The sequence below is a fragment of the Schistocerca serialis genome, chromosome 5 (assembly GCF_023864345.2).
Source record: "Schistocerca serialis cubense isolate TAMUIC-IGC-003099 chromosome 5, iqSchSeri2.2, whole genome shotgun sequence".
In the NCBI taxonomy this organism is placed as follows: Eukaryota; Metazoa; Arthropoda; class Insecta; order Orthoptera; family Acrididae; genus Schistocerca; species Schistocerca serialis.
This window is the reverse complement of record NC_064642.1, coordinates 355,626,573-355,651,494: the sequence shown is the minus strand read 5'-3', so window position 1 is coordinate 355,651,494 and position 24,922 is coordinate 355,626,573. Positions and strand designations below refer to the sequence as shown.

General features: G+C 45.7%; 1 protein-coding gene across 1 annotated transcript in view; it reads right to left on the bottom strand.

Annotated features, from left to right (window-relative positions):
* The window catches only part of LOC126482343 (lon protease homolog, mitochondrial-like), a 153,901-nt gene that overhangs the window by 115,527 nt on the left and 13,452 nt on the right, over positions 1-24,922 (bottom strand). Inside the window, exon 2 of the mRNA XM_050106424.1 lies at positions 5,856-5,944. Coding sequence (XP_049962381.1) covers positions 5,856-5,944 — 89 coding nt within the window. The remainder of the gene's footprint in view (positions 1-5,855; positions 5,945-24,922) is intronic.

Sequence of the window (24,922 nt, the reverse complement as noted above, 5' to 3'; positions counted from 1 at the left end):
GAGACAGCGGAGGATTGGGACGCATATGAACATCGCCTTCGGCAGCATTTCCAGGCGTTTCATGTTGCCGATGCGGAGGTATGTCGTGCTCTCTTCTTGTCTTGGATATCTCCCTCGCTGTATCAAGTTTTGTGGCAGCTAGCGCCATTGCAGGAACCCTCATCCTTGTCTTTTGACGCATTGTGTTCATTGCTGTCTTCATATTATCGCCACCGCACGCATGTTGTGGCGGCTAGGGTCGAGTTCTATCAATGCAAGAAACAGCACCATCAGTCTTACTGGGCGTGGGCCGCTACCCAGCACAGTCTTAGTCGCAAGTGTCATTTTGTTACGGAACAGTCGCGAGAGTCGTATGCCCACGTTATGGTACGCGACGTCATTGTTCGTTCGGCCCCTGATAGGGAGGTCCGGCAACGGGCCCTGCAGTTAGAAGACCCTTCCCTCGAGGAAGTCCTGTCCATTGCTCAATCGTATGAAGTCTCTCACGCCGCAGGTCAACAGCTGGAAGCGTGGTGCGACGTCGCGGCGGTTCAGGGCGGCGCGGCCGCGTCCACTGTACTCGGAGTGGACAACGTGCGAGCGGTCCAATCCGGCCGTTATGGCCGCTCCCGCACGGCGCGTAAACAGACTGCCGGCCACCGGCCCCTGTTGCCGTCCTGTGTGTCGTGCTATATACATCATGATCGGTCAGAGTGCCCCCAGCGTTGGGCCGTTTGTCGCAAATGTAATAAAAAAGGTCACATTGCTAAAGTTTGCCGCTCAGCCTCAAAAGAATCGAAGGAAGCAGGTGCAGAGGACATGGACGTTGACATTCAGTAAGTTTCATCGGGCCAGGCTTCCGACGCATCGGCACGCAAACTCTTTATCGAGGTGTCGGTTCAGTCGCGCTGGTTACAACTCCAAGCAGATACGGGTGCGGCAGTTTCGTTGTTGAATGCACAAACTTATTCCAACCTTGGATCGCCCCCGTTGGCGCCAGTTTACCGGCGTCTACGCGGTTATGGTAAACAGTTCATTCCCCTACTGGGTCAATTCACTACCGACGTGACTTACAAATCGGTCACTCGGCCTATTACTTTTATTGTTGTCAGTGGTGCGAGCTCCGCTAACCTTTTTAGCCTGGATGCCTTTCAAGCTTTCGGTTTTTCTATCGCTGACGCCATACAGTTGGTCTCCGAAGACGTTCCCTATCAATCACTGGAATCTTTGATCTCAGACTTTCCAGATATTTTTGAGGAGGGCCTGGGGCGTGTTTCAGATTTTGAAGCTCACTTAACGTTGAAGGCATCGGCTCGCCTGCGTTTTCTACACGCGAGGCAGATCCCCTTGGCTCTCCGCCCTCAGGTAAAGGAAGAGCTAGACCGGCTGACAGCCCTAGGAGTCGTTCTTCCCATTTCTTCTAGTGAATGGGCTTCGCCCCTCGTTATTGTAAGGAAGCCCTCGGGTATATTACGTCTTTGTGGCGATTTCAAGGCCATCATTATTTCCCAATTGGTGGTGGACACCTATCCTTTGCCTCGTGCTGATGAATTGTTCTCTGCCGTGGTGGGAGGCCACTATTTTTCGAAAATCGATCTTTCGGAGGCTTATCATCAGATACCACTTGATGAGGACTCCAAACGGCTGGCGGTCGTCAACACCCCGTTTGGCCTTTACCAATACCAGCGGTTGGCCTTCGGAATGTCCCGTGCCCCGGCGATATTCCAGCGTTATCTAGAGCACGTCATGTCGACAATCCCTCATTGTATTAATTACATTAATTGTCACAGGCCGTAGCACGAAGGAACACTTGCACAACCTTTGCACCCTCTTTCTCATATTCAGGTCTGTGGGCTTGCGTTGCAACCTGCATAAGCCAAACTTCTTCCAACCGTCCATTGAGTATGTGGGCTACACCATCTCTCGGCACAGCATCCAGCCACTAGGAAGTTTGGTTCAAGGTATCGTCGACCTTCCTCGGCCCACTTCGGTGAAAGAGTTACAAGCTTTTTTAGGCAAGATAGCCTATTACCACCGGTTCATTCCCAGGGCGTCCACCATAGCCCGCCCCCTGTACTGCCTTCTGCGCAAGGGTGTTCCTTTTGATTGGTCACCTGCATGCGAGCGAGCGTTCACCTCGTTGAAGGGCCTCCTCATGTCAGCGCCTTGTTTGGCTACTTTTGATCCCCATAAGCTGTTGGTCCTGGCTACAGATCCTTCGCAGTATGGGGTGGGGGCGGTCCTGGCCCATCGCAACGCCGATGGTTCCGAGCAACCACTGGCGTTTGTGTCTAAAACTCTTAGTCCCGTGCAGGCCCATTACTCCCAGGTGGAAAAAGAGGCTTTGACCATTGTCTACGCTGTTACCAAGTTTCACCCTTTCTTGTATGGCACGAAGTTTCAGTTAATCACTGACCATAAGCCATTAATATCGTTATTTGGCCCTGCCTCTCAGATTCCAGATAGGGTGGCCCCACAGACTACAGCGCTGGGCCTTGTTCCTCTCTAAGTACCATTACGACATTCATTTTTGCCCTATCGGACAGTATGCCAACGCCGACGCTCTTTCCCGTCTTCCGGTGAGCCCGGATCCTACGTTTGATCGAGAGGAGATTATGTGTTTTCATTTGGATGTGGCGTCCCGCCAAGCGGTTGATGGCTTCCCGATCACTAGTTCTCGAGTCGCCAGGGAAACGGCAGCTGACCCAGTTCTCCGGCAAGTAGTTCGCCTCATTCAGCAGGGGTGGCCATCCCGCCCTCCGGGCCGGGCCTCGGACCCTCTTCGTAATTATTTTATTCTATGAGACCGCCTCTTGGTCTTGGAAGGAGTTCTCCTTCTGGCTACCGATGATACAGCTCCTCGCGTGGTTGTTCCTCCAAGTTTACGAAGGGAGGTCCTCATGTTATTACATGAGGGGCACTGGGGTGTTTCCCCGTACTAAAACCTTGGCTCGCAGACATGTGTACTGGCCCGGTATTGACAGAGAAACTGAGCACTTGGTGGCCGCCTGTTCCCAGTGTGTGAGCCAACAGGCATCTCCCAGGGCAGCGTTCTCTTCATGGCCGCCGGCAACCCAAGCATGGGAACGTGTTCACATCGATTTTGTGGGCCCGTTTCTCAATGGCTTTTGGCTCATTGTCATTGATGCTTATTCCCACTTCCCATATGTGGTTCGCTGCTCCTCAGCCACTTCAGAAGTTGCAATCCAGGCACTAGCAAAAATCTTTTCTGTGGAAGGTCTGCCAATCACCCTGTCTCGGACAATGGACCGCAGTTTATTTCGCAGACCTTCCAGGATTTTTGTAGGCGCTTCGGTATTCGGCACATTTGCTCTTCCCCCTTCCATCCACAATCGAATGGGGAAGCCAAGCGCATGGTGCGCACATTTAAGACCCAGATGAAAAAGTATGTGCACGAATTTCCTGCGGAGGAAGCATTGAAGTTTTTCCTTATGGCATACCGGACCACACCAATGGGAGAACACAGCCCCGCAGAGCTCCTCCGTGGGCGTCAACCTAGGACTCTGCTGCACCTCCTCCGGCCTGGTCCTCGCAACACGGAGTACCTGGCTTTCCACTGGGTATGTCGGTCTGGGCCCGTGGGTTTGGTCGCAATCCATGTTGGATACCGGCGGTGGTCCTGCGCCAAAATGTCCGCCGGCTCTATACCTTGCAGGCGGGGGACCGGGTGGTACGTCGTCACCAAAATCAGCTACGTCCACGTTTGGGCACCCACCCTCCGACCCCTCGGACACCGGCTTCCCCATTGCCGGCACCTGTGTTGGTTTCGCAGGGGACGTTACCGCCTCTCCCCTCTGTGACTCTGCCGCACTGCGATGGTTCTCAGCCTTGGCAGCCTCCAGTAGCTCCAGCACCGGCATCGCCATCGTTCGAGATGTCCCAGCGAGAGCCGGCCCCCCTCGCAGGCCCGGTTTCTCTGGAGGCTGGTTCACCTGTGGTCGTCCCTTCCCCATCATCTCCACCACTGGGTCTTGCCCCTCCCGAGGTGGAACAGGATCTGGAGTTCGACAGCTTGTCGCCCGTTCTGTCCCGGGCTCCGGTTGTGGGACGACGGGGGCCTCTTCGTGTGGGTCACTTCCAGCCGTATTCGAAGGTTCCGGCTCGAGGGTTGGCAGATACCCTCGACTCCGGCCTTCCCATGGATGTGGAGGTCATCGCTCCTGCCCGACGTTCCAACTTCCGACGCAGTGGATCACAGTGGCTTCACCCCTCGAAGGAGGAGGAGTGCAGTAACCACCAGAAAGATCGCGGGAGGCGCACATCGGCACGGCGCGTCACGGACGGTAGTTGCCGGAAGTAGAGTCCCGTCCACCAGAGGGCACACGAGAATTCGGACGCAACCTCTGCCGGCATAACAACAACAACAAGAACTCCGGCAGCACGGGCCGTGCCCAGTCAGTTAACATCGGGCATGCCTAGGACACAGTCCCGGTCTACGCTAAGTGAAGTGCAACATAAACTTTAACAGTGTTACTACACTAAGTGAAATCTTTTCCTGATAATTACTAGTTACTGAGAAGCTGCATGTCACTATAGGAAAAATACTTATCCAACACTTACACTTACTGATAATTACTGGTAACTAAGAAGCTGTACATGACCATAGAAAAAAAATACTTGCACAACACTTACACAAGACAGTCAAAACAAGTACACAAAGTTGTTCAGTCTTTTTCTTCTTCTTATTCCATCTGACCAATGTAGAATGCCTCCAATTAATGACTATCTCTACATATTAGAGGTCTACTGCCCACAGCAATAACAGCTTCATATTTCTACTGGCCACTATCTTCTTAGGAACAGTTAATTGATAATAGGAAAAAATTAATCCGTTTTTGACAAAAAATGAACTCCTTCATTACACTGATCTTTACCCTATTGTAAGACAAGGTAGTCACTGCCCACCTTGTAAAATCTTTATGATAATGAGATAACTACAGTCATACCCAGTCAGACACTCATATGCTGCACAAAATGTCTATGAACACCTTTCTTTGTCACGTGAAAGAGATGTCAACAAGTTCTTCATGCAAGGACTTCAAACATATCACAGTTTTGAAATGTGTGGGTCTGATTTACAGAAAAAGATAACTGCTGTCAACAGAATGTCAATGTATTTCAACTTCATTTTGTAGTATCATAGAAGAGATGAGGAAAAAACATGATTTTCAGATGTAGTTGAGGGTATCCATCTCCATTACTGCCACAGAGGAAAATGGGAGGATCACTGTAAATTACATATATCTACTATTTACTTTGTCATTTACTCTTGGGCTCCAAATAGTAAAACCTTTGTGCCAGGCATGGTGGAGGGAAGAAATGCACACTGTCTCATGGTGGTGTCCAGATGATCCAGAAACATTACTTTCATAGAACTAGTTCACCTGTCAAGTAATGTGGAACCAGTTATGTGCATATTACATATATATACAGTCAGGTAGTTCTCTACATGAATAATACAGCAGTGACATTTGTCTGTTTTGGAATCACTGATACCATCTTGGCACATGTGAATGCAAGTCTCACAACACACATCAGAAGCAAGACAATTACTTTCAATCCTGCAATATTTCCTCTACAAAAAGCAAACTGCACTACTCTCCTATATTTCTGATTCTCAATAAAGTAATAAACACAATACACACTAAGAACTTATGCACTTGTCATCCTCTTTCCAAAACCACTAGAATCGATAGCAAATACCATTATACTAACTATTGATTTTAACCATTGTTGTGTATGATAAATCTTTACCGTTTACCTGTCCTGAATATAAGAGAGGTAATATATGCAGAGCGCATGTAGCTGTAATAATGCTTATAAACTAAACAACAGTGTAAACAAGTAACACTCACTCATCATTGATTTTCAGAAAAACACCTGCATATGGCTGATTCCACTTGACCTTTTTCCTAATCAGGTCAACAAGTTGTGGGTTTGATATCTGAAAGCAAAAGAGAAGAAGAAATACTTATACATCTTTCATTATGATTAAAGTAACAGTGAATGCAGCATCAGAATACAGATATCATAAAATCAAACAATGGAAAGACAAGGATGGAATAACAACAATATTATAAAAAGAATAGATTGCTCCTCAATTGGGTCGCAGACAAGCACAATAAAAATACTGGTACACATTTAAGCTTTCAGCCAAAAGGCCTTCTTCTGAAATAGAAAAAACACACACACACAAATTCCACAACCACAACTCAAACACATAATATCACTGTCTGACTGCTGTGGACAGACTGTGGACTGCAACTGCGCATGATGGGAGCAGCAATGTGGTGGGGGTAACGAGGAGGTGTGGGGTGGGGAGGGGAAGGGATAGCAGGGTAGGGGGTGGGGGAAGGTGTAGTGCTGCATGCAAGGGTATAGTGGGGACATGGTAGAGCTGCTAGGTGCAGTCAGGAGGCCTGGGGGCAGAGGGGGTGGGAGGGGGAATGGGAGTGAAAAAGGAGAGAAGAAGGCAAGGAGGGAAGGCTAGTGGGTGCACTGGCAGAATAGAATGCTGTGTAGTGCTGAAGTGAGAGCAGGGAAGGGGATAGGTAGGAGGAGGACAGGGACTCGTGATGGTTGAGGCCAGACGGGCTACAAGAACATGTGATATAGAGCAGGGAGAGCTCCCACCTGGGCAATTTACAAAAGACGGAGTTGGTAGGAAGGATCCAGATGGTGCTGGTTGTGAAGTTGTCACTGAAGTGAACCACACTGGATTGGGCACCATGTTCAGAAATTGGATGGTCCAGCTGTCTCCTGGCGGCAGTTTTTTGGTAGCCATTCACATGAACAGCCAACTTGTCAGTTTTCATGCCCCTGTACCTCCCACATAACCACCATCTGGTCACAAAGGAGCACTCCTCTCGTGATTCAGCACAACCCAGGACTGCAGCAACTGAATCACATTCTCCACCAGGATTCCTGCTGCCTTCTGCCATGTCCTGAAATGAGGAATATCCTATCCACTATACTTCTGACCACTCCCACAATGGTCTGCCAGATGTATGCAATATCCTTCTTCATCCTTACTCTTCTCCTGTTCCCAATCCCTTTGCCTCATGGCTCATATATCTGGAACAGATCTATATGCAAGATGGTGGTGGCGGGTTTAAGGTTGAAAGGGACCAAACTGCATGGTCATCGGTCCCTTGTTCCATTGCACCAAGTCCATGGGTTAAAACGGAAAACATAGAAGAGACACCACAGGAAGCCGAGAGGGACAAAAAAAAAAAAAAAAAAAAAAAAAAGAGCTGAACACACCAGGGACAATAGAAGACAAGAAGAGCACAGACATACCAGAAACAGGCAGAAGAGCTTAAAACAATAGAGCAGATAACGCGGGCTGGCTGATCACGAGGATAAAAAAGGATGAGCCAGCCACTCTGCAACACATTAAAATCTCTTACCTAAAAGGACTAGGATAGAAAGCACAGGGAGACAAAAAACAGGAAGTAAAACTTGAAGAATAAAAACCAGCATCACGTATAAAATGTAAAACCAATTTAGCCATGGAGGCATCGTCTTCTAAAATAGAAGGAAGGGTGGCAGGAAGATTAAAATTCCGCCACAGAGCAGCGAGATGTGGACAGTCCACCAAAAGGTGGGCCACTGTTAAACGGGAGCCACAGCGACAACATGGTGGGGCCTCACGCCGGAGAAGATAGCCATGCGTCAGTCAAGTGTGGCCGATGCGAATGCGGCAGAGGACCACAGAGTCCCTGCAAGAACCCCGCAGAGAAGACTTCCACTCATTTGTGCTCCCCTTGATGGCGCGGAGTTTATTGGGTGTAACTAAGCTGCGCCATTCAGGATCCCAAATCCCGAGAACTTTGCAGCCGGCGCAACACTGTGCAGAGGTCAGGTTCGGGTATGCCAATCGCCAGAAGCAGCTTACCAGTGGCCTGTTTGGCCAGGCTGTCAATAAGCTCATTTCCCGGGATTCCGATATGCCCCGGGGTCCATACGAAGACTACTGACCGACCAGATCGTTCGAGGACATAAACCGACTCCTAGATGGAAACTACCAGAGGATGGTGTGGGTAGTACTGATCAATGGCCTGTAAACCACTCAGTGAATCACTGCATACCATGTAGGACACACCGGGGCAGGAACGAATATGCTCAAGGGCACGAGAGATGGCCACCAGCTCGGCAGTGAAGACACTGCAGCCATCCGGCAAGGAGTGCTGTTCGACATGGGCTGAGTGAGCAGAGGCAAAGCCTATGCGACCATCAACCAGGGAGCCATCAGTATAGATGACTTCAGAACCCTGGGATTCGTCAAAGATGGACAAGAAGTGACTGCGGAGTGCCTCAGGAGGAACAGAGTCCTTACAAAAGCGCAATAGGTCCAGCCGTAGTTTCGGCCGAGGCATACACCATGGAGGCATTTGTGTATGGATCCGCACGAGATCCTGGAAAGGTAAGGACTCGAGTTCCACCAGTAGGGAACGAACACGTACAGCGATCGTTACCCTGACTGGGGCCGCCATTCCAGGAGAGCAACCACAAGTCTTGGGAACAAAAGACGGTAGTTCGGGTGCTGAGGAGAGCTATGGACATGAGCTGCACAGTGGCGAGCAGTTGGCGGCACCTGATGGAGGGACTCCAGCCTCCACTAGGAGACTGGCCACTGGACTCGTTCGAAAAGCGCCCATCGCTAGACAGACCCCGCAGCGGTGCACAGGATCAAGCAGCTTTAATGCCGAGGGCGCTGATAAGCCATACACGACACTCCCATAGTCAAGTCGCTACTGAACTAGGGCTTTGTAGAGCCGCGCAATGTAGAGCAATCTGCCTCCCTAAGTGGTATTGCTCAGGCAGCGGAGGGCGGTAAGATGCCGCCAGCACTTTCACTTAAGCTTACGAATGTGGGGGAGCCATGTTAGTTGGGCGTCGAAAAGCAGTCCTAAAAAGTGATACGTTTTGACTACCCGTAGCAGTTGCCCATCAAGGAAAAGGACAGGGTCAGGGTGGACTGTCTGTTGCCGACAGAAGTGCAAAATGAAGGTCTTGTCGGCAGAGAAGTGAAACCCATGGTCGAGAGCTCATGACTGTGCTTTCTGAATGGCTCCCTGTAGTCGGCGTTCAGCAACACCAGTGGTTGAGGAACTAAAATAAAGGCAAAAATCATCAGCGTATAAGGAGGGCGACACTGATGGCCCTACAGCTGCTACTAGGCCATTTATAGTGACCAAAAACAGTGGAACGCTCAATACAGAGCCCTGCGGGACCCCATTCCCTTGGATATGGGAGGAGCTAAAGGAGCCTCATACTTGAACACTGAAGGTACGGAGGGAGAGAAAGTTCTGTATAAAAATCGGGAGCGAGCCACGAAGGCCCCACTTATGCAACGTCGCAAGGATGTGGTGGCGCCAGGTAGTGTTGTAGGCCTGTAAATCAAAAAAGACAGCGACCAGATGTTGGCGCCTGGAAAATGCCGTGCAGACGGCAGACTCAAGGCACACCAAATTATCTGTCATTGAGTGGCCTTGGCGGAATCCACCCTGGGATGGAGCCAGAAGGCCCCGAGACTCCAGGAGCCAACACAACCTCCGGCTTGCCATTCGTTCAAGTAGTTTGCAGAGAACATTGGTGAGGCTAATGGGGCGGTAGCTGTCCACCTCCAGTGGGTGCTTGCCAGGTTTCAAAATGGGGATTATGGTACTTTCCCGCCATTGCGACGGGAACTCACCCCCAACCCAGATACGGTTGTTAAGGACTAGTAGGCGTCGCTGGCAGTCCACCAAGAGGTGTTTGAGCATCTGACAGTGGATGCGATCTGGCCCGGGAGCCGTATCAGGGCAAGCAGCTAGGGCACTTTGGAATTCCCACTCACTAAATGGAACATCGTAGCATTCAGAGTGGCGCATGTGAAATGAAAGACTCTGACGTTCCAACCACTCTTTCATGGAGCAGAAGGCCAGTGGGTAATTCGCAGAAGCGGAACTCTGAGCAAAATGCTCTGCTAAGCGGTTTGCAATTGAGTCAGTCAGTACAAACTGCTCCATTCAGTGAAAGCGCAGGGACGCTAACGGGGGTCTGATAGCCATAGAGGCGCCTAATCTTGGTCCAAACCTGCGATGGAAGGATATGGAGGCCAATGGTGGAGACATACCTTTCCCAGCACTCCTGCTTGTGTTGGTGAATGATGCAGTGGGCCCACGCATGGAGCCATTTAAAGGCGATGAGGTGTTCCAATGAGGGATGCCACTTAGGATGCCGGAGCGCCCTCCTGTGACCTTTAATCACCTCAGCGCTCTCAGGCAACCACCAAGGCACAGTCCTCCACCAAGGGGACCCAGAAGAACAGGGAATGGCAGATTCTGCGGCAGTAACAATGCTTCTCCGGCTGGGAAGTGGGAACTGATGTCCCCGATGGTTGTGGGGGGGGTTGCTCCTGAAGTAGATGGAGCAGGAGCGACAGGGAGTGAAGTGCCCCCCACCACCAAGGGGGCAGATGGATTCTGGCGGATCAGAGAGCCAACTGTACACGACGAAGTGGGAGATGGTAGAACTGTTGTCGCAGTGGCGGCATAGGTGGATGTCATTGGCACAGGATGGAGTCTCTCATATTTCCGCTTAGCCTCAGTGTAGGTCAGGTGGTCCGGAGTCTTATATTCCATTATCTTCCATCCTTTCTGGAAAATCCACCTCCCCAAACTTGTCCTCTAAATGCTCCACATAAAACTGAGGCTTCGTCAACATAAATGATTCACCATCAACTCACGTACAGACAAGGTACCGGGGTGAATAAACTTCACTGCCTTCTTTAGCCATACGTTCCACCCATGGAGTGGACAGGGAGGGAAATGATCTCATATCGTATTTCTTGCCATTGAGTTTAGACCTCGATCGCTTAGAGACTGCTGGTGGAGGCCCACCAGCGAGAGATGATGTACCACGCTTCATTGCGGGTCATCTGCCCTGATGCCATCCACTCCGACCAGGGGCTCTCCCCATGGGCGCCACCCAGCCACAGCAGGATGGCCTTTGCTGGGAGTCCTGATGCCTCAGAGAGAAAGGCATCTACCCCTTGGCAAACGTGGGGAGGTAGCAGTTCAGGCATCAGCAGTGCGATCCCTGTGTAGTCAGGGGGCTACCACCAAGAGGGTACATGACGACCCCACCACAACGGACTGGCTACCGTGCTGGATTTCGGATGTCAAATAGCCATTTGTATTGTGAGGTCAAAGATGGAAGCACACAGTGGAGGGAGTGTACGCTACTCGGAGCACACCACAGCCGAAGTGGCTGGAAGCTCAGTGCAAGTCCAACTCCATGACGACATCGAGTGTGCCAGATCTGAGGGCAAGATGGATTTGCGATACACCACGTAAGGCGTCCTTCCCCAAATGGTACGCACTAACAGAGAATTTTGAAAAGGGTAGGTCAAACCCCTAAGAGGACCAGCACATTAAGGCCAAAACGTTGGAGACTCCTTTTAGTCGCCTCTTACAACAGGCAGGAATACTGCGGATCTATTCTAACCCCCGAACCCACAGGGGGGTATATGCAAGACCTACCCCACACATCCTGCCACCACCACCTACTCCATCCCTGTTACAAGCATCACCTATCCCATCAAAGGCAGGGCTAGCTGTTAAAGCAGTCACATGATCTACAAACTACGGTGCAACCGCTGTGCTGTATTCCATGTGGCCAAGACAACCAGCAAGCTGTTTGTCAACATGGATGGCCACTGACAAACTATGGCCAATGGACATCTGGACCACCCAGTTGCTGAACATACTGGGCAACACAATGTGATTCTTCAATGTCTGCTTCACAGCCTGTGCAATCTTGATCCTTTCTACGGACACGAGCTTTTTTATGAATTGTGCTTTCCCGCAACCCCCCTGGCCTCAACCTTTGTCTCTCTTTTCCCCCCTTCCTGTACTTCTCTACTTTTCTGCTCCCATTCTCCCCCACCCAATACCTCTCGACTGTCCCTAGCAGTCCTACTATGTCCCCATCAGATCCCTGCACACTCCCACAAGCAGCACCACACCTTCCCCCATTTCTGTCTTACTATCCCTTCTCTTCCCTGCCCCATGCCTCCCTCTACCCCTCCCAACCACACCAGATGCTGCTCCCATCAGGTGCACCTGCATTCCACAGTCCGACCACAGTGGCCGAAGTAGTGGTCATGTGAGCATGAATCGTGCTTGGGTGAAGTGTGTGTGTGTGTGTGTGTGTGTGTGTGTGTGTGTGTGTTTTCTACTTCAGAAGAAGCCTTTTGCCTGAAATCTTAAATGTATAACAGACTTTTCATTGTTTCTCTCATGATCTCTTTGTGGTGAGTAACAATCTATCCTTTTCATAACACTGAAATTGTAAAATTCTAAGATTCTATTAAGGAGGCAGAGATGACTCAATGAAGTCCACATTTTTGTTACTTCTATAGGTATTAAGAATCCTCGATAAAAGCTAACCAGTCCAGTAGCTTTTAGTGTTCTCCCAATTTCATAATCCCACATACAGCTTTCTGAATAGGATACACTTACTTCTTGCATACATTTTGCACCTTCCATGAACCAGTCTTTAATATTGGACCCTGCTCCCCATCATTGTAGAAACTTGTATATTTCTATTGTTGCAGTTTTCTATCAAGGTATTCATCTCTATCACAGGAAAATGCAGAAATAACTGCCAAGCTGGAGAAAACATCGTCTCTTTCTAAAAAGAAAGATGTATAATAGCATAGGTACAAGAGTACATCATCACAACAAAAGGCTTTATCTGCTCTGACAAACTGTTTCAACTGAAGCACCCTACAATCCAACTTGGTCAGCCCAACAAAGTCTGATGCACCTCCTAAGTTCGTCACTAAGCTCTTGGTTTCTATGGCGAACACCTGCATGCACGAGTCAGGCCCTCTGTGTTACCAAAACAGAAAATAATCTGCATTGCATTGATGGTACTGCTGGACACATGTAATGTGAGAAAAAGAACAATGTGCACTACAGAAAGATTATTAAAATGAACACAGTTAATTTGTATGACATTACTGAATTAAATGGGTGGCAAATATTATCACAATAATCTGAGAATTACATTGGTATACTTAGACCAAAATAGCTTTGTGGGTGAATTGCAGTGGTGGAGGGTCGGGCAGGTTAGTATTACCGGCATGCAGCTAGCCGCACTTGCAAAAGCTCTGAATGCACTTACAAAAGAGGCAATACTGTGATCACATGGTTGGCAGCTGGGCCCTACACCTCAGCTTGCTGAAATGTCAATCACATAGTTATTTAAAACGAAACATGTATTTGGTCACTCCGTTGACTGTGAAGTGAAACAGTGTCACGAAAGTTGTAGTTACTGATGATGAAAGACTGGTTGGTTCTTAGCTATTGGAAGAGCTTATGCAGATCTAAAATACAGCATTGCAATTTCTCCGTAGTTACTTTCAGAAAAAATCCCTGCAACATGTGAATCTACAAGTAAAGCCTTGAAGAGCTACATTCACTTAAAACTTCTTGGCAGATTAAAACTGTGTGCCAGACCGAGACTCGAACTCGGGACCTTTGCCTTTCGTGGGCAAGTGCTCTACCAACTGAGCTACCCAAGCACGACTCACGCCCCGTCCTCACAGCTTCACTTCTGCCAGTATCTCGTCTCCTACCTTCCAAACTTTACAGAAGCTCTCCTGCGAACCTTGCAGAACTAGCACTCCTGAAAGAAAGGATATTGCGGAGACATAGCTTAGCTACACCCTGGGGGATGTTTCCAGAATGAGATTTTCACTTTGCAGCAAAAGATGTTATTTTGAGACTTCACATGCCAGACTGGCAGACAGCACAAAATAATTGCTTAATGGCAAATGCACACGAGATTGGACACTTTTCTTGTATTGCTCACTTGCATGAGCTATCCTAAGCATATTTTAACTCATGATGATTACTCGAAATGTGCCATAAATAAAGATTTTAGCAATGAAGACGTTTCCATTGAATAAATATGTGTCAGTTTAAATTGGTGCTACTCAATAGTAATTGAAACTAGATCAACAGAAAAAAGTGTGAATGCTACCACTGATTTACGGCATAGGATTGTTGTATTTATAACATGAATAAAAACCCAAGGGAAGGTATATATTCATTACCCAGTATGTGAGGTAATATTCATTACCCAATATATGAGATGTCAGGTTTGTGGAGGTGAAATGAAACTGACCAAAGCTGCTATGTCTCCGACAAGGGACCAGAACATGTGGCGTTGCCACCAGGATAATGTGTGGCGGTCTATATGGAGGGGTTCCTGGTTTGAGAATTCTAGGTTGGCCATTCATGAAATTGATTTAATGACTTACTACTTTTGCTGTCGGTAGTCCATTGAGTTTTGTGCTCACGAGACGGACATCAGTGACCATGCCATTTAGAAATTGTTTTCATTTAGTAGGGAAGTTTGCTCATAATTTACTAAGTATAGGAGGAAGTTAGTTAGGCTGGGGGCTGTAGTATAAATAAATAAATAAATAAATAAATAAATAAATATTCATTTGGGAAAAGAAAGTTTGGTAGTGGTAAATCTCTGGTGGGTCTGTGGGTGAGGAGGGCTGTTGTGTCAGGCACTCGGTGTTCAGATGTCATTTCAAGGGTGGTGGGGAGATGGGCAAAACCAGTATTAATGGATTTGATTTGGGCATTTACTGAGGAGTGTTCTTCAAGAGTTTCAAGTGAATTTTCTTCTTATAGGGATTTTGGGAGCAGGATAGGATGAGCATTTAGTGGTCAATTACAGCATAGAGTTTGAAGGGGCTGCTACAAATACAATATGGGGAAATTAGATGATGATGATGATGATCATGAATTTGGATGTGGAGTGCTCAACATTCATGGTCATCAGCACCCTGATGAAAAATCAGTATGCCATTCTTGTGGGGGGAGGAGGGAGGGGGCGAAGGCTGTTCCCATGTGCAGAGTAGTTTATAATGCATTAAAGTCCGCCTCCCCTCCCCAGCACTTTGGGATGTGGTCTGACAGTTCACAAAATTTCAGAAATCGTGTAACACTGGTGTCAGTGTCAGTGAGGGTGGTAGGCAGATCTCCAGCCAAATTGAGGACTGCCCTGATATCAGTATATAAAACAAACACAGCCAAAATATGGTGAACTGAAAGTGCCACACCACAAACTTCACAGGTCGATGAATTCTCCTGCTGGAGCAGGAAACCACATCTTAAAGGGCTATGCCCTATGCACAGTCTGGTGATCAACAGTTACTTCCATTGTTTGTTAAGGTTGGCACGAAGTTTGTCATGGACGTGTGGTCAATTTGGGTGATCACAGTTTATTTTATGCCATCTCCAACCATTCAGTTTCTGTCAAATAATAAATGATGGCGTCCCATGGGACAGCACTGCAACATACACCACCATCTCGACATGCTTCTTTAGCTGCTTTGTCAGCTACATCAGTTTCCTATATCCCAATGCGTCCAGGTACCCAGCCAAGGTGTTGGAACTGGTGTACAGAGTCATAGAGAAGCTGAATCAAGTGGTTAAGCAGATACACTTGGTGGACCACTTGTATCACATTGAGCAAGTCAGAACACACAAGAAATCTTGTACTGTGATTCCTGTGAATCCACTGCAGTGCTCTCGTAATGCCATATAACTCTGCATCACAATTTATAATTGTTCTGGAAGGTGGACTTTGAAGACCCTATCAAGGAGAACAGCTGAGCAATGGAGGGCATTCTCTTGCTGGTATCTATGCGCATAAACAACAATAAAACTGAGGTACGTAATTAAAATGAAAGAAAATAGGGTTGTAAAAACATTAATTGGAAGTACCAGTTTTCTAGTACTGATGATAAGATGGGAATTTGTTCCATCCCTTGCTGTGTATTTGGAGGTCTGTTATATCCAGAACCTGAGACAGTCAATAGCATGTATCCTGAATGGCTTGGTCACATGAAGCAAATTCCTTAACAGCCACTCAATGTTGCGGGTAAACTGCTGCACTAAATGCCAATAACTGAGGAAACACACAGATTTTCAGGGCCTGTCAAGCCAGAAGAAGGTGGCGCCGAATCAAGAGTGATTGTTCACCAGCCTGCGCACGCATGCCGCCCGCCCCCCCCCCCCCCCCCACACACACACACGCACTGATCTGGGCTGGTCCAAAAGGCTCCAGTCGATACCCAAATGACTTCATGGTGATCCATAAATCACACTGCTGTAATCTAATCATGAGCTGGAAATGTCCTAAAAAACTGCAGGAGGCAGAGCTCCCCACATCTTTCCTCAAAATAATTTCAAAATATTCAATGATTTGAAGCCCTTTGTTAGTAGATCTTTCAGGTGTTGGAGTCACGTTAATTTCAAGTCAAATAGTAGGTCCAAAAAGCACAATTTGTCCTTAATGTGTAAAATATTGTCCCCCACTGTGACCAAAGTTAAAATTGACACACTTATTATTTTCTGTTGCTAACTTAAATCCAGTTGCATTGGTCTGAGCCAGTCTCCTGAAAGTCAGCTGTAGTTGCTCCTTGTCACTGTAAGATCAGAGGAAGAGTAGAAGGTTGAGGAGTCATCCATAAACAAACAGCATTTAACAGGGCTCATGACAACAAAGAAGATGCCACTTGTGGCGATTGTGAATAGTACGACACTGAGTACACTGCATTGGGGATCCCATTCTCCTGAACATAGCCATCACACAAGGCAGAAAAACCACAATATTCAGAGTGTCAGTCCTCAAGGAAGGATTGGATAAGAAGTGGCAGATGTCCACATAGTCCCCATTCATGAAGTTGGTGAAGGATGTTGTACCTCCAAGGGAGTCATACACTTTTTCTAGGTCAAAGAACACACCAACCAAATGGTTTTGATGTATGAAGGAATCCTGAATCGCAGTCTCCAGTAGAATTAACTGCACTGGGCCTGGCACAGATGATCTGAGATGTCAGACAGGGAGCAGCTTACCGTGTGCTTTAGAGTAAGGGGTACACTCAAGTAACTGTCAGTATGATTCTTGCCTAGTTTCCGTAATTGAATTACTGTAGCCTCTTCCAAGTCATGGGGTGCTGTCCATCAAACCAGATTTGATTGAAACAAGACAGTTTATCTTTGGCTCTAGGTTACTGATGATGGTGTATGGCACAATGAATCAGATCCTGTCCTGGAGCATCATCTCCAGTCACAGACAGAGCCGAGTCCAATTCCCACAAGGAGAGTGGAAGATCATAGACCAGCTCATTTAATGAGAAGAAATGGTCCTATGAAACATGGGGAATGCAGAAGTTTATCAGGATGACACAGTGACAATAAAAAAGTGACAAGTTAAAACCTGAGCCATGTCTCTATGGGCATCCACCAACACCCCATTTCTCAACAAGGCCCTGTGGGGAGGTGTACTGTCTTTGCCTGAAATCTGCCTTACTGAGACCGAAACTTGCACAGTGGAAGTGACCCAATAATGAAAGTCGCAAATTCCTTTCAGAAGTTTCTCTTCTGTTCTTTGCTAAATCACCTCTCTTGTGCTACAGACCTCAAGTTGGAGGGTGTTTAAATTTCCACAAAGTTGCGCACCTAGCTCTGACTGCTGAGCGACATTCGTCATTCCGCCAAGGGACAGGTCAACATCTGAGATGGATGCTAAACTGAGGAACGAAATCTGCAGTAGCTCGTTGTATCATTAGGTGATGTGGTCCGTCATACCCTGGGCCTAATACTATTGTTGAAAGTTGTCTGTTCACTGTATCACAACCAGACTGCCCTTTGACCTATCCATCTTCAAGGCCCTTTGATCCATCCATCTTCAAGGTTTCCTCTTGACCAATGTCTGAATCAGCAGACAAAACCACAAGAGAAAGTGATCACCGGAATGCAAATCTGAAGCCACTTCCCACTGAAATAAGACTGCAATAACTGGGGAGAAGAAACAAAGGTGAGTGGTTGAAGATGATCCTGAAGCTGTAGCTGACCACGTTTCAAAAGGCAGATACAGTTGAACTTTCTTATAAAGACATCAGATGTAACAGCAACTTGGATATAACACTGTGATTTCTGTGGTACTGCCATATTCCTCATAAGGAACATACTTCTCACCCTTTCTTAATAAGACAAATGTGTACACATGTACCTCATATATAACATCATTTTCAGCCTCAGTTAGCAACAAGATTTTCCAAGAATCAATGTACTGTATTAGTCTGTTGCTGTAATATTATGACCTGGCATATGCTTCTCTCTGTTCTTCCAGCAACAATATGTGTAGTATAGATTCCTCACCTCATTGTTACCCCAGTGCATTCATATTAAAGTAATGATAACAATCACAGCACTCGTTAACAGTACACAGGATGTCAGTTTCTATAACAATTTGTTACAATTTAGAACAGCATGGCTGGTGGAAGAAAAAGCGAAAGTGATTCATGAAATCGATGATGGAGCTAAAAAGGTTGACGTGTGTCGTCAACTTGGCCTCAAACTCCACTATCCAAACGATTTGGAAAAACAAGTATGAAATTGTTCTTGTGCTTGAAGAAAATGGACCTAAAATTAATTGGTTACAAAAAGCTAAATGTAGTGGTATGGATGAAGCACAGCTTAAATGGTTTGAGGAACAGAGAAGTATCAATGTACCCATTAGTGGACCTTTCCTTATGGTGAAAGCAGAAGTATTTGCCAAGACATTAAAAGATGATTTTGTATGCAGTAGTGGCTGGATTGACAGATTCAAGCAATGTCACAGCATTACTTTTAGAAAAGTGAGCAGCGAGGTCAACAGTGTCAATACTGAAGTAATCCAACAATGGATCACTACTGTGTGAAGGATATGCATACTATGACATTTTTAATGCAGATGAGACCTGCATGAAATTCAAGGGTGAAAAACATGTTGGCAGCCAGTTATCCAAAGAATGATTAACAGTTCTGGTTTGTGCTAACACAAATAGAACTGAGAAGAAAAAATTGCTCGTGGTAGGGTAAATAAAAAAATCCTAGGTGTTCGAAGCATGTAAAAAAAAATCAGCCAATGCTCTACAATTCTAATAAAAAGTCCTGGATGGTCTCCAAACTAGTTGAAGCTGAAATAAGGCACTGGGGTCGGGAGCTTGGAAAATATGAAGTTTGTTTTTCTTCCTGCAAATATGATAAGTTTTTTCCAGCCCATGGACCAAGGAGTAATTAGGAGTCTGAAATGCCACTAACATAAGCTCATATTACTGAAAATGATACAATAAGAGAAAAAGTATTCATTGCACAAAAGCGTGTAATCAGAATAACAGCTGGAGCCCACACAATATCACCTTGCAGACATTTATTTAAGGAACTCTGGATATTTACAGTACCTTCACAATACATATATTCACTTATGAAATTTGTTATTAGTAACCCATTACAATTCAAAAATAATAGCAAAGTGTGTAGTTACAACACTAGAAGAAAGGATGATCTTCACTATTGTGTGTCAAGTCTGACTTTGGCACAGAAATGGGTGAATTATGTTGGCACAAAAATCTTTGGTCATTTGCCAAATAGCATTAAAAGTCTGACAGACAGCCAACCAACATTTAAAAACAAATTCTGAATGACAACTCCTTCTACTCAATAGATGAATTTTTAGATATGAAGTAAATCAGGAACTGCAAACAAAAGTGGTATGAAAATTTAGATTAAACTGACATGTTCCACATCATTATGAAATGTCGTATTCATGATTTATGCAACAAGTGTTAATATAAAGTAATGCATTGAGAAAATGCAAGATTGTTCCATTACATAATGGATGAGATAAGATGCATGCAGACAGGCCACGGCCCAAACCATCAAGAATCGCAACTGAAGAAATAAATGCCACCAAAACTGAAGACATGTTCAATGATGCTGATGATCTGCCACTGTCCACACCCTGCCAGGAATCAACTGTGATATTCTAAATCAGCACGACTATGGAATGTATGCAACAATAGATGATAATCTTGTTAAAACCAAAGCACAAACTGAAGATGAAATTGCAAATGAAGTGAAGAATCACAGCCAAAGTTACCCTGAAGTGAGCAAGGCAGGCAAAGAAGAAGGGGCAAAAGAAACAAATAAAGTGCCTAACCCTACAGCAAGTGATGCTTAAGAAGCCACTAGAATTGTGAACATGTTCTATGCAGTTAGGAGACAGAGCAGTGAAATTTCAAATTAAATAATGAACACAGAACATAATTTAGAAAGTGTGTATTGGGCAAATAGACAGCAAAGTAAAATAAGCCATTACTTCACCCCTAAGTAAAGAAGTTTGGTGTATACTCAAGATACTGCTGCATATACTGTATTCATGTAAGCTTGACATTGAATACTGTATGTAAAATAAAACAGGGCTAAGCTGATTTCTTCTTGTGCATTTGCCACCACAATAGACTGAAAATATGAATCTCGGTTACAATGACACTCATTTACAACAACATAATTTTCGAGGTCCTTTGAATGTGTTATAGACAGCTTCCACTGTATTCTTTGAAAGGATAAAGCATACGATAACCACTGGAGCAAGTCGCAGATAAGCTCCACAGCACACTGTGTGCATTGGTCTTTCACAAGGACGAATGGATGGGGCAGTGCACAGAAGAGTTCTCTCAGTGCATCTGCATCCAATGGATCTTGAAGTGGAAGGTTAATTGGTGTGGAAACGTCCACTGCATCTGCTCATATGACTGTGGTAAGAGGGAGAGGACAGGAACAGCATCTGTTATTGATGAAAACAGTCACTCCTCCCTTAGCCCTACCTCCAATAACATCATCTTTCCTGTAGAAGCGGTGGCACTTAATGAAGGTGTGTCAGTGACTTTAAAATGAGTTTCTAGAAAGCAGAAAAGTATTTCCTGGGCTAGGAGCTATAATTCCACCAAACGCAATCGGTATCCATTTAAGTTCCACTGCAACAGGAAAGTCCCAATGGGAGCAACTGATTAGTGATGGTTGTCCTTGTGCTTCTCCTATTGTGGTCTGGGTTTGTGTGGAGGCATCCCACTTGGTGACCGGCTTCTTCAGGGACAATGCAAAAGAAGTAGCAAACACCATAAACTGAAAAGTTTGAAAGCTTCTTTAGCTTCACCATGTTGTTGTTGTTGTTTGTGGTCTTCAGTCCTGAGACTGGCTTGATGCAGCTCTCCATGCTACTCTATCCTGTGCAAGCTTCTTCATCTCCCAGTACCTACTGCAACCTACATCCTTCTGAATCTGCTTAGTGTATTCATCTCTTGGTCTCCCTCTACGATTTTTACCCTCCACGCTGCCCTCCAATACTAAATTGGTGATCCCTTGATGCCTCAGAACATGTCCTACCAACCTATCCCTTCTTCTAATCAAGTTGTGCCACAAACTTCTCTTCTCCCCAATCCTATTCAGTACCTCCTCATTAGTTATGTGATCTACCCAGCTAATCTTCAGCATTCTTCTGTAGCACCACATTTCGAAAGCTTCTATTCTCTTCTTGTCCAAACTATTTAAAGTCCATGTTTCACTTCCATACAAGGCTACATTCCATACAAATACTTTCAGAAACGACTTCCTGACACTGAAATCTGTACTCGATGTCAACAAATTTCTCTTCTTCAGAAACGCTTTCCTTGCCATTGTCAGTCTACATTTTATATCCTCTCTACTTCGACCATCATCAGTTATTTTGCTCCCCAAATAGCAAAACTCTTTTACTACTTTAAGTGTCTCATTCCCTAATCTAATTCCCTCAGCATCACCCGAGTTAACTCGACTACATTCCATTATCCTCGTTTTGCTTTTGTTGATGTTCATCTTTATCCTCCTTTCAAGACACTATCAATTCCATTCAACTGCTCTTCCAAGTCCTTTGCTGTCTCTGACAGAATTACAATGTCATCGGCGAACCTCAAAGTTTTTATTTCTTCTCCATGGATTTTAATACCTACTCTGAATTTTTCTTTTGTTTCCTTCACTGCTTGCTCAATGTACAGATTGAATAACGTCGGGGACAGGCTACAACCCTGTCTCACTCCCTTCGCAACCACTGCTTCCCTTTCATGCCACCTCGACTCTTATAACTGCCATCTGCTTTCTGTACAAATTGTAAATAGCCTTTCACTCCCTGTATTTCACCCCTGCCACCTTCAGAATTTGAAAGAGAGTATTCCAGTCAACATTGTCAAAAGCTTTATGTAAGTCTACAAATGCTAGAAACATAGGTTTGCCTTTCCCTAATCTAGCTTCTAACATAAGTCGTAGGTTCAGTATTGCCTCACGTGTTCCGATATTTCTACGGAATCCAAACTGATCTTCTCCGAGGTTGGCTTCTACTAGTTTTTCCATTCGTCTGTAAAGAATTCGCATTAGTATTCTGTAGCCATGACTTATTAAACTGATAGTTCGGTAATTTTCACATCTGTCAACACCTGCTTTCTTTGGGATTGGAATTATTATATTCTTCTTGAAGTCTGAGGGTATTTCTCCTGTCTCATACATTTTGCTCACCAGATGGTGGAGTTTTGTCAGGATTGGCTCTCCCAAGGCTGTCAGCAGTTCTAATGGAATGTTGTCTACTCCTGGGGCCTTGTTTCGACTCAGGTCTTTCAGTGCTCTGTCAAACTCTTCACACATTCATTTAACACCTTACAAGCAGCCAGCAATACCCTACAACCCCTTGTGAATATAGAAAGGGGAGAGCTGAGAGCTTCTGCAAGGTTACCTCTGTTCTCGTGATTACAATGAAAGTATTATGCCAGACTAGTGTCCTGTTACTTCTGAGACTACTTCCTGGGCTGACTGACCAACCGAGCTCTCTGTTGGAGAGCGTAGGTGCTACCAGACAGTACACCCACCCAATCAAGACCAGATGTGAATTTAGTTTATTACACAGAGATCTCATGAGCCGATAGGGAAACAAATGTCGACCCAGACATGGCCCTGCATGCCGAAACAATAACTTATGCAAACTGGGGTGGTAGGTGCCCCAGAGGTTGCCCACTAGAGACTGTTTTACCTCAACAGCCATTCACCTCATCAGCACATAGTATATCTTGAGGTTGAAGGGATTTTTATAGTGGTGTGTACGTTCCTTGCAATCCAGGCAGTGAAGCCAAGGGCTTTGTTCTCCAAAGCGCACAACATTCCTCTGCCACTCCTTATGATGGTCCGTGAGGTATGACCAGAATTTACGGCGGAAGAGTTCCGGCAGTATTGGCCATCCCCAGATCAGGAAACCCAAGGTCTGCATACACATACCCAACCATTGTTAGGAGGGCTGCTTGGAAGAACACAGCCCTTTCTGTCTTTAGTTGTGGGACACATATTGTCACGCCCTGCTAGTGAAGCTTGTCCGACTTGGGTGACCCTGCCAGTATCTACGCTACTGCCAGTATCGCCCTCAACATCACTGAGGCACACAAACCTTCTCACCCGAGACTAAACATGCCTACAATAAGGCAGTGTTCTCCAGGTGGCTCAGGGATGTTGCATTCTTTATTTCTCCAGCACAACTTGTTACTGCAAAACCGGTGCCCTTGAAATAAACATGTGTCCTGTAACGACACTGATGCTAAATCTTTGTGGGTGATCACATGAATACTAAAGTGTCTGACTTGCAGAGTGCATCAGCAACATACAGAATTATCATCTGGTGTGTCTGATGTTCGTGAGCTGTTAAGGAAGCAACTCTTCCCTTTATATCCTCCCTCTACCACTTCCCTGGCATTCCTGTGAGCCTATTGGTGATCTTCCATCTGTTCTTCATACACAAATTCCACATTACAATCTTGAGAACTCGTTATGTCGACTGTTTGTAAAATGACTCATTCCACATTATTACGATTCATCACGCAAATTATCCACAGAAAATGAAACTAACTACCTAACTCACAATCGCGTCATCCTGTGCTAACTGTGTCATTTGGATACAATATGGAGGGGCAAGCTGTTCTCAATTCAGAGGCTTGCTTCCACTGGTGTTACCTGATGTCCATACACTCTGTAACAGACCTTTCACAAAGCCCCTGGAAGATGTCACTAAATTTAATGCTCTGAACCACTTCTGCACCCATCCCCAGCAAGACCAATGAGCACATCTGTTATTTACAGTGCTGAAGAGGAGCCAGCTTTATTTCCAGATTAGCAAACTCTGTTTCCCAAATGTAACACATTAAGTTTTCTGTTAGGGTCATTCCATCCCAAGTTATCACATTTTGCAAAAGATCCCCACTCTTCCATTTTTTATTTTGTTTCAATTTACCATGGGTACCAATAAGCACCATAGAAATGAACTCACGCAAAATCAGCTCATAATACCAAACATGTTGGAAACTGTTGCCCTATATTTGAAAAGCTCTTCAACAAGGGAGCAAAGAAAGTGAGCAAATCCCAATGTTTGAACCTTTCTTAATACAAGGGAACACTACCAGGAACCCCTAGTTTTCAGATCCTGTACAACTTTTGGCCCTGAATCTGAAAAACTCAGTATGGAAGTGTGTAAAACACTTTGTAAACCATAATATCACAAAAAATCTGCAAAGAAAATATTTCGAATTTTTTTGCCTTCTTTGGAGCTGGATATCTGTGGAAGAAAAAACGCAAAAGAAGTACAACTTGGCACACATATTAACAGCACCTGGGTCAGGACTATCAATATATTTTCTTGTCTAAGCACTTATTGTGGATTGTACTCAATCAGAACATTGTGCCAAATATAAAACTGCACAAAGTGAGCCAATTTCAGGTGCAAATATTGCAAAAGCATCACTTCGCAAGTTGTTCTTTCCCACAACACTGGAAAGAGTTCACTTTTCTCCACTAGAAACATCTTGAGTCGACTCAGCAAAGGGTTCCTCCCTTTGTTGAGTCAACTCTAAGAGCTTCTGACAAAAATCGTGAACAACATCTTACAGCTTCCTAAGTGCAAGTGCCAGGTTATGCAACAGTGGTGATTGGTAAACTGATGCCATAAAATAAGT